Source organism: Phragmites australis, chromosome 1 (genome assembly GCF_958298935.1).
Source record: "Phragmites australis chromosome 1, lpPhrAust1.1, whole genome shotgun sequence".
In the NCBI taxonomy this organism is placed as follows: domain Eukaryota; kingdom Viridiplantae; phylum Streptophyta; class Magnoliopsida; order Poales; family Poaceae; genus Phragmites; species Phragmites australis.
This window is the reverse complement of record NC_084921.1, coordinates 24,966,924-24,976,445: the sequence shown is the minus strand read 5'-3', so window position 1 is coordinate 24,976,445 and position 9,522 is coordinate 24,966,924. Positions and strand designations below refer to the sequence as shown.

The following is a 9,522-nucleotide window of genomic DNA, read 5'->3' as shown; positions in this document are numbered from 1 at the left end:
TTGGACCTGGAAGATAAGAAGCTAAGAAAAATTCTGCATCCTAAAATCCTAGGCAACAGGGCAAATGAACTTCTCACGGCTTGTAACACCCTGAGAAAGGAAGAGAAGATGAGCCTGTGCAGTTGCTTGCATGGAATCAAAGTTCCGACTGGTTACTCCTCCAATGTAAAGAGATTAGTGAACATAAAAACTTTGAAGTTAGTTGGCATAAAGTCCCATGATTGTCACATGCTGATGATACAGTTGCTTGCTGTTGCAATTAGAGGTATTCTGCCGGATAAGGTCCGAGACCCAATCATAAAGTTGTGTTCATTTTTTAACACAATTTCACAGAAGGTCATCGATCCGAGCAAACTAACAAAGCTGCAGGAAGACGTGGTCCATACTATATGCCAGCTTGAGAGTATTTTCCCTCCATCATTTTTTGACATAATGCCCCATCTCATTGTTCACATCATGCATATGTGCAGAGTTTATTTACAATCATTGATCTCTACATGAATCTGCTGTCTAAAGAATGAATGGCATGAAACTGCTTGAAATATTCACTGCAGCTTACCTAAAAGGCTAAAGCAATTAATCTTCAAGAGAGTTTATTGTACTATTTAATAGCACATTATTGCAACAGAGTTGATATCATCATTTAATTGAAAATTGGAAGTGCACAACATATGCATGGCAATATTGATTCGGAGAGCATGCAGATGCTTTTGGAGTTTAATTGGTGTAAAAAAATAGATTTGTATATTCTGATGATTTACTATTATTTGTTATTTCCTTTCTAATTAAGAATTGAATATAGAACTGCAATTGGTGATATATCTGGAACCGTCTTGTATTTCCATACTTGCAAGAGAACAATGCAACCAATGAAATGGCACATTTATTATTTCACTAGTGTAAGAACATGAAATTGACTTGTTAACGTGAACTTGCATAAACAATGGTGGAAAAATGGCAGACTTGTCATATCCTCTATTGGATTTGGCTAAATAAGGTGCTAGGTTTATGGTAACGTTTTTATTCTGTCGATGTTGCAATGACGGACTGGGACTTTGTCATATATGGTAATTTCGATGTTGCAAAAAATTTGAATAGATGTAATTTTTATGTAGGAATGGCTCGTACAAAATCAAGTCGTCGCCCACAGATGTGCCCTCCGATACAAGGCCCCTCCTCTGACCAGGATCCAGTCACGACTGATGCTCAGGAGGAAAGCCCAAGTGCATACCTCAACTTGAATCAACCTGACAATGATGCTCTGGAGGTTCTAACCACTGATGCTGCGGCGGATGGTCTGGCCATTGATGCTCCGGAGGGTCGGACCACTGATTCTGCGTCAGATGGTCAGTCGTCCGAAGGACCAAGGCGTGGCTGAGGTCCCGGTAAGATGCCTGAAGGCCAGTTTATCATCACGAAGGTCGATTCAGCCAGGGAACCCATAAAACCTCTACACGTACTTGGGCCGTTCAAGACAGCCTGCGGGTGTCTCATAAGGGACCACGTCGCAATCACTTACAGAACTAGGAGAGGCAAACAAGGTGACAAGTGGGTGGTTCCTGATACCATCAAGGATTTTATGTGGGGCAAGTTGACGCAAAAGTTTGAGTACCCTGAAGGATGCAACATGGCCATAGCAAAGCATCAGGCCCTAGTCATAATGGGTAGAATGTTTACGAATTTTAAGGGTAAATTGTACATATATTATCACTTGAATGGTCGAACGCTGGACTGGGATGATTATCTGATAGTGAAAGATTTTTGGAATGATTTTGTGGAGTACAAGGATTCTGAGGAAGCAAAAAGGATAAGTGAAGCAAACAATACTAACTCCCAGAAGAACATATATCCCCACAAAACCGACTCGCACGGGTACGTTGGAAAACTTGACCAGTGGGAGAAGATGGAAGAGGGCGTAACTAAAAGCTGTGTCACACCTGTGACGGCTGAGTTAATTCCACGAGCAAAGAACTACCTGTATGGGAGAGGGGTGACTCTTGCGCTTGATGGAACCTTATGCTTCAAAAGCGAATGAGAACCGGAAGTCACGCAGAAGATTAGAGATGCCCACGCCCAGTGTTCTCAGGGCTCTTTCTAGGCAGACAGGGAGAACAATGAGCTAACATTGGCACTGGGAAATAAGGAGCACACCGGTCGCACACGCAACAGCTGTTTGAGGCCTTGGAAGGTCGGATATGAACAAAACTCTGACACTTACAAGAAACAAAGAAAAGAAAATATTTCAAAAATGATGGCCATGTTAAAAGAAGAACTTGCCGAGGAGAGACGGATGACAGACACAAAAATAGAAGCAGCTATGCAGCAAGTTAGGCAACAAGCAAGGCAGGAGCTGTTAGCCGTCACAGAGAATGCTTTGGTGCCAAGCCCTGTTGGTTCCCGCAGCAGCTGCACATCCACGAGGCTTCCAGGAGAAGCCTCAATCCATCATCCCGTGGATGACATCACAGAAAACACACCATGCAAGCTTATCATGCGAGTCTTGGGTGTTCCCACCATGGTGGCTAGGGGTCTGGCTGAGCAATGGGTGGAAAGGACCCTCTTCAACGGTAGTCCAATACCACAGGGATACGCCAGGGTACATGTGGACACTATAATACATAAGTACCGTAAAAGCAAGCTGGATTACCCTGGAGAGGAGGGGGAAATGAGGATCTCAAAAAATGTAGGCGAAGACACAGACGAGTCTGGCTTTAGTTCGGAGTCATCGGATGCACCTAGAGGATCTCCGCCTCCTCCGTCGTCACCTCCACAGCCACCCAGAAGCTCTCCACCTCCTCTGTTGCCGCCTCCACAGCCACCCAGAAGATCTTCACCTCCGTCGCCGCCTCCACAGGCACCAAGAAGATCTCCACCTTCGTCTCCTCCGTTGTCGCCTCCACAGGCACCTCTGTCTCCTCTGCCTTTCTCGCTACAGAAGCCGGTAGCACCTACACAAGCTCAGAAGTCGATGTCATCTCAGAAATTGACTTTGTTACAACAGCGAGCAGCATCTAAGAAGCGGCAGTCAGCATCTAAGAAACCGGCATCTCCTCTGCCTTATGATTTAACTAAGGAGGAAACCAAAAGAAAAGTGAGCGCCGATGTCACTGCACACTTCAAGCGTACTGAACCATAGAAGATTCCTATGGATCCAGTAGTGGTCGGAAAGTTTCTTGGCGAACCACTGGTTGAGTCCCTATCGGAGCTAACAACCCAAATGCGGTAGAGAAATGTTCGCATTCAAATACAGATATTGTGATTTCCTCCACGGGGACAGCGAAGTCTGGATTCATTTCGACAAAATGTATCAACTGTAACACCAAGACTCCCTCAGCGTTCAACTCTTAAGTTTGTGGACTCTGTAAGTGTCTTACATGTACCATTCACAGTATATATTCTTGTGTCATTAAACTAAATGTCTTAACTTCTTGTGTATGTAGAATGGGGATACATACATGCGGTCAAAAGGGAATCACTCATGTAGGATTCCTCGAACCAATGAAGATAAACCAGACGACGGTCAAAACTAGGCCACAGGAAACCAAGGATTATGCACTTTAATTTATTCAAATGTACCAATTAAAGCGATACATACTTCTACCTTACAACTTAGGGTATGTGTTTTCCTCCATGTTTGTACTACTCTTTTTGAGCATCACGACGTTAGGATTTACGACTAATTACCTACAGTGACATATATGCAGATTTCATTAGGCTCTCTTTGTCATCCAAACTAACTACAGCTGTATCGTTGACCTCGATGGGAAAATAAATCCAATAGCCGAATACCAACCCGTCATAGACTTGTTACAATGGTAAACTAATTATTTCATTAACGCTTTAGTAAACTTCAAATTGATTGAATCTAAGTCTAGTTACGGTCAATAATCACACTAGTACAGGGTGTACGTGGGCTACGTCAAGAGGAAAGGTTGCCACTTTTCATTCCAGAAGGAATGGAGGATCGTAACAGACTTTTCTTGTAGGTTTCAGACCCAAGGCAACAATTTATGTGGCTACTATGTATGTGACTTCAAGCATGGATGGACCGAAAGCAATTATAGTGAAATTATCAAAGCTGAGGTTAGTGGTATAGATATTGATGTTTAATTTTCAGTTTCTACTAGTGTTCAAATAGATTGATTTCTTCAATTCTGGTAATTGCAGGACCTCTAGCTGGAAACAGGTATTCTCACGCCGCAGACAATCAGCGCAATTCAGGAACAACTCTGCGGGTTCATTAATGACGAAGTCATTCCAGAGTCCGTGTGGTATCAAGTTCCCAAATGGTGTATTTCGGACAAAGCCGTCCCTTCACAAGACCCGTGGAGTTCGTTACCTGATTCTTCAAAAGGCAAAAAACGTAGTTCAGGGTCCTTGGTCAATAAGAACAATTGAATGACATCGTTCCTTACCCTTTTGTTGTATACTTCTGTTAATTATGAACTTTTGTTGCAAACTATTATTAGTTATGATCTGTAGTCAATGACATATGAAATAACATTGTTACGTATGCATGAATGAGATGAGATGAGAATGAATTATATATGTGTGTGATACATTATGTGCTGAAATGATTATATGTGCATGTGCTTTATGTGACATTATTTGTGCTGTTGTCGGCAAAGGCTACATTTTGTACGGGGGGAGCAGCTATCAGTGCCAGCTTTTACTAAAAACTGGCACTGATATTCTCTGTATCAATGCTGGTTTTTATTCGTCAGTCGGCACTAATAGTCCATGACTATCAGTGCTGGTTTTTGATCCGATATTGATAATGAGTATCAGTGCCGAGTAATCAGTGCCGAGTAATCAGTGCCAGTTCAAAAACCACCACTGATGGCGCTTTTGAGCCGGCACTGATGACCATTCCTGTTGTAGTGATGATATGCAATACAACATAGGTTCTACCCATTTTTGTCCGACATCAACTCGCTACTCATGCAAACATACATAAGCATAATTTATCAAATTTTGACTTCATTCAATTCAACACAAGGGTTCAATATGCTTAGAAGCTTGCCTTGCTGCTCTGTCGGCTTCCTGATGCTACCCGCACAGAATTCACAAAAGTGGGGGTGCCTCGGTGTCACCCTCGCTCGCCTGAACTGTCGGATCGATGCTCTCTAAAAGAAACATGGGTGCAATGCATAAATAAATGAACAATGCAAAAAGGTTACATAAAATGCATGCCCAAGTAATAGTGGAGCGCTGAGACTCGAAAACATTTGCAAAAGACTGCTAAGGGACTACGGCTTCAAAGCGTGAAACCCCTGGATAAGCCAACTTAAAATGCACCAAGCCTTGAGTGGCTGGTAGTCAAACCGGCCCTGAGGTGGTGGCTAGACCGCCAGGCCTTGCCAGTAGCACCCTTGTGGGGTTGCGATGAGAGCTCTGGTGAGACTCTCAACCACAGAGGGTACCTAAATACTCTATGGGACTAGTGAAGTGTTTCTAAAGTGACTTGGACAATATTCACCGAGCTAAACTCCAAATACCCCCTAGGTTGGATCTAGGCTAGGTTGAACTTGTGTCTACATGACATGAGGGTCGAATCAAGCTCAAAAACAATGGAAAAACTATAGGGGAAGCCTCACCTTAGTTCATTGAAGCTTTCTAGCAGATGGGTTTGCTTCGGGAAGACTTCAATTTGCGGATCGGCTTCCTGAGTGGTGGTGAAGCTTGAGGTCAATGAATGGGTCTCTGGTGAGGGAGAAGAGGGGGAAGACTTGGGGAAGTCCTCCGGGAAGCTCGAGGGAGTTCCTACCTTCGATCTCCGGCCTTTGAACATGACGAATGGATCTCTCTCTCTTTCTAAGGTTTGGTGGATAGAGGGAGAGAGTGAGAGCAAATGAGAGAGTGAGAGAGTGAGAGAGGCAATCGACCACCTTAAGTTGAGCCTCTGTTTGCTGGTGGTCGGACTGTGTAAAGCGCCGATCAAACTGCAGTAAGCACATGTGGCAAGCCCACGTGGCTGCCACTTGGCGGTCAGATCGCGGGTGATCCCGGTTAGACCGCGAGAGGGGTTTTGTGTTGAATCTTTCTAAGTATTCTTGCTTTCCCTTCCCTTTCTTCTCCAAAAGATCTAGGGCTTTTCTAAGGAGCTCTAAACCATCTCTAGGGTGTTTGTGACACCTTCGACCTAAACTTGTCGAACAATTACGTAACAACACAGATGATAACACATGCGATAATGGTTAAGCAATGCTTAATTACACCTTATCTTTTTTGGGACGTGACAGATCAGTGCTTAAACAATATAAACAGTCTATGGCATCCGGGTTCATTTCCCAACCTACCCCTAGCACCGTCCACATCTCATCTCATTATCACCAACTCTTCATCCCAACATTTTTATCATTGTGAAAGTAATTAAGCCCATAGCATCGATATGAGATGATTACAGAAAGGTTGGCGCCCATCCTAACCATACAGTTTCTTTCGAAAGTAATAGACCATACAAAATTATCCAGCATGCCAGATGCATCTTCTTTCTGCACAGGTACGGAGAACCTTTCTGCGGCACTATATATAACCCTTCCCTTGCCTCCCCTTCACAAGTGAGCACAAAGTACACGACAAACGATGAAGCCTTGTCGTCCAGAACAGCCATAGTTGCCTAGTAGGTGAGGCACCAGCACATACGCCATGGGAGTCTTGGACCATCTCTCCGATATGTGCAGCATCACCGAGACGAAGGAAGCCCTCAAGCTCAGGAAGAAGCGCCCATTGCAGGTGAGTTTTGTGAAGAACACACATATGAATATGTTCTATGGTGTTTGTCGATCTCGTAAAGAGATTTTGTTAGCAGCTCTTCGAGAGGAAAAAAGAGAATTTGTTCGCCAAGTTTTGATTTTCTAGAGAGAGGAAGTGTTTTTGTTTGCTAAGTTTTTGAGTTTTGAGTGCCAATTCAAAGCTGTTTAATTTGTGGTTAACGAACTGGATCATTGGACCTGCAGACGGTGAACATCAAGGTGAAGATGGACTGCGAGGGGTGCGAGCGGCGGGTGAAGAACGCCGTCAAGTCGATGCGGGGCGTGACGAGCGTGGCAGTGAACCCGAAGCAGAGCAAGTGCACGGTGACGGGGTACGTGGAGCCGAGCAAGGTGCTGGAGCGGGTGAAGAGCACGGGCAAGGCGGCGGAGATGTGGCCCTATGTACCATACACGCTCGCCACCTACCCCTACGTCGGCGGCGCCTACGACAAGAAGGCCCCGGCGGGGTTCGTACGCAGCGCGCCGCAGGCCATGGCCGACCCCAGCGCGCCCGAGGTCCGGTACATGTCCATATTCAGTGACGAGAACGTCGACGCGTGTACCATCATGTGATGCGAGCCACCGGCGTCACAACCAGCGTCATCCGACTCCGACAACATGCATGTGGATGGATGGAGTTCAGACCTTCAGAGAAAAAAAGAAAATTAAGCAGCTGTACTGCAACTCGTTTGCTACGAAGAGTTGTATATATGTCTGGTTTTGTACTCGTGTTTTTACGCCTTGGATGAAAAATTGAAAAGCCATCGGGATCCCTACGGGTTTGTTTGGAACGCAGTTTTTCAAACAATTGCGTAGGAATTTCACACGAAACTGTCCAATTATAAGTAGAAATCGGAAAAAAGGTTCTCGTGTTCTAAACGGGGCCGACACACCTATATATTCGTGAGTAATAGAAGCTGCAGGTAAACAACGTATCCGTCCTCACTCGACCACTGCATAGGTGCAAATATAACATCGTTGAGGTAGCCATAATGTTGGGCTCTGAGCTGGTTAATTTGGTTCGTGCAGCAACGATCGGATAACTTGCTACAGGATTATTTAATTTATCCGTTCTGTAGTTTGGCTGACTCGTTCTATACAAAATCTGGAAGCCTCTGCTCGGAAAACGCCGGGATATAATGCGAAAGCAAAACATCATCTTCCCCAGCCTGAACATCTTCTTTGACTTGATCGATCACCGCATCTCTATCCATTAAGTAGGTTTTTTTCTTTGCAATCATGAAATTCGAGATCCGAGAAAACCCACGGAGTGGTTCATCTTGTTTCGGTTGATGTGTGCCGATTCTATCTATGTCGGTCGTGAAAGATTGAAGCTTGCTTTGAAGGAAGAACAGGGCGCTCTGAGGAGGAGATTTGTAAAAAGGATTTCCAATTAATTAGGATCGTTCAAGTCCAAAGGATAGAGAAAAAAATCCTATCCATCATGGTCACCAGAAGATTTTTCATCGAGACAAAACGCTGCTAACGCTGTAGTATTGGAGCTTCGAGACGACTTCCGCAGATGTTCAATCTTGCGAGGCTCGATCGAATCGAGGTATCGACAATTACATTCCCCTGCCGCGTCCGAACCATCCACAAGCCACACCCCGCCGAACCCTGAACCTGAAGCACCATCCATTTCGTTCTTGCGAGAACGAATAAAAAATGTTATTCGCTCATGCCGATTTTGGGAAGGACTCCGCATTCTCCCACAAAAGGCCAGGCCTTGAGTTTCTAGCCGACTCATATAAGTGAGGGTGTAAATTGAGTTTAGGTGACGTTTCGAACAAGGTAGCGGTCTGACAAGAGTAGCCTCTCTTTTAGCTATATATGCAAAGATATTAGTAGTAGCTTGGGCTTGGTCGAGAAAATATTCAGAGGAATTATCTACATCGTGACTCAAAGCATGGTCAAGAAAATTCTGCTGGGATCTTCGAACTGCTCGCAATCTGCTATAATTGAAAGCCAGTTCTTGCAGGTCTCCTGAATCATGTAGATTGTATGCCCCATTTTGCTACGGGCGATCAAGTTTCAGCGGAAAGCCTTTCTGGTGTGCTCATTCTGGAATTTGTCGAAACAGGTGCGCTATCCATGGCATCTCCTTCGGATGCTTATACTCTGCTTGTTCATCCTACAAAAAAACGCGTCGCGGTCAATCTATGGAGCTGGGGCCAATCAGGTTGTTACCATCGATTGCTAAAGTTTATGAAGCACATCCCTTCCAGACACTCTTGAAACAGTGAAGCATTCTTAGTCCTGCTGAACATGTATAACCTTTCGCTTTACCTAATCAATCAATCTGGATGGGACATTTTCAGACTTCCAACAACATGGTAAACACAAGTAGCTTAGTAGGGCGGAGCAAGGAATCGAACATGTGTGCCGTTGGTGGAGGGGACTCGTATCCTCTGACATCACCTAGCAATGTCACCGTGTGATATTGCCTCAATCCAGCGCACCCGTTCCCAGATCGATGGCTTCGGATTAAAAGCCCCACACTGCTAAGAATCCTCAGGTCAAATCCCCCATTAATTATCCCCTAATTAACGGATTTGTTATTTTGGTAGAAACTGCCCATCAACTTCTGTTGCATCGGCTTACCTGCTATTTCAATTTCAAATGCTTGCAAGTAGAACCAAACTAGATTGTTTTGCTTACCTGCTAGATGTAATGCTTGGCTGGGCTGAATTGAGGCTATGTCACATGGTGACATTGCTACGTGATGTTAGAGGATACGAGTCCACCGGGACTAATCTAATCTTAAACG

General features: G+C 44.7%; 1 protein-coding gene across 1 annotated transcript; it reads left to right on the top strand.

Annotated features, from left to right (window-relative positions):
* Nucleotides 1–6,573: 6,573 nt before the first annotated feature.
* On the top strand, nucleotides 6,574–7,595 carry LOC133888403 (heavy metal-associated isoprenylated plant protein 20-like). The gene is made up of 2 exons (XM_062328629.1): nucleotides 6,574–6,735; nucleotides 6,960–7,595. The coding sequence occupies exons 1-2, from the start codon at nucleotides 6,649–6,651 to the stop codon at nucleotides 7,326–7,328; spliced, it is 456 nt and encodes a 151-aa protein (XP_062184613.1). The 5' UTR covers nucleotides 6,574–6,648; the 3' UTR covers nucleotides 7,329–7,595.
* Nucleotides 7,596–9,522: the final 1,927 nt, after the last annotated feature.

Excerpts from the sequence above, each read along its gene's own strand:
- LOC133888403 (XM_062328629.1), top strand. The coding sequence starts at position 6,649 with ATGGGAGTCTTGGACCATCTCTCCGATATGTGCAGCATCACCGAGACG. Across the intron at positions 6,736-6,959 it reads GGAAGAAGCGCCCATTGCAG|ACGGTGAACATCAAGGTGAA; the intron begins GTGAGTTTTGTG and ends TTGGACCTGCAG.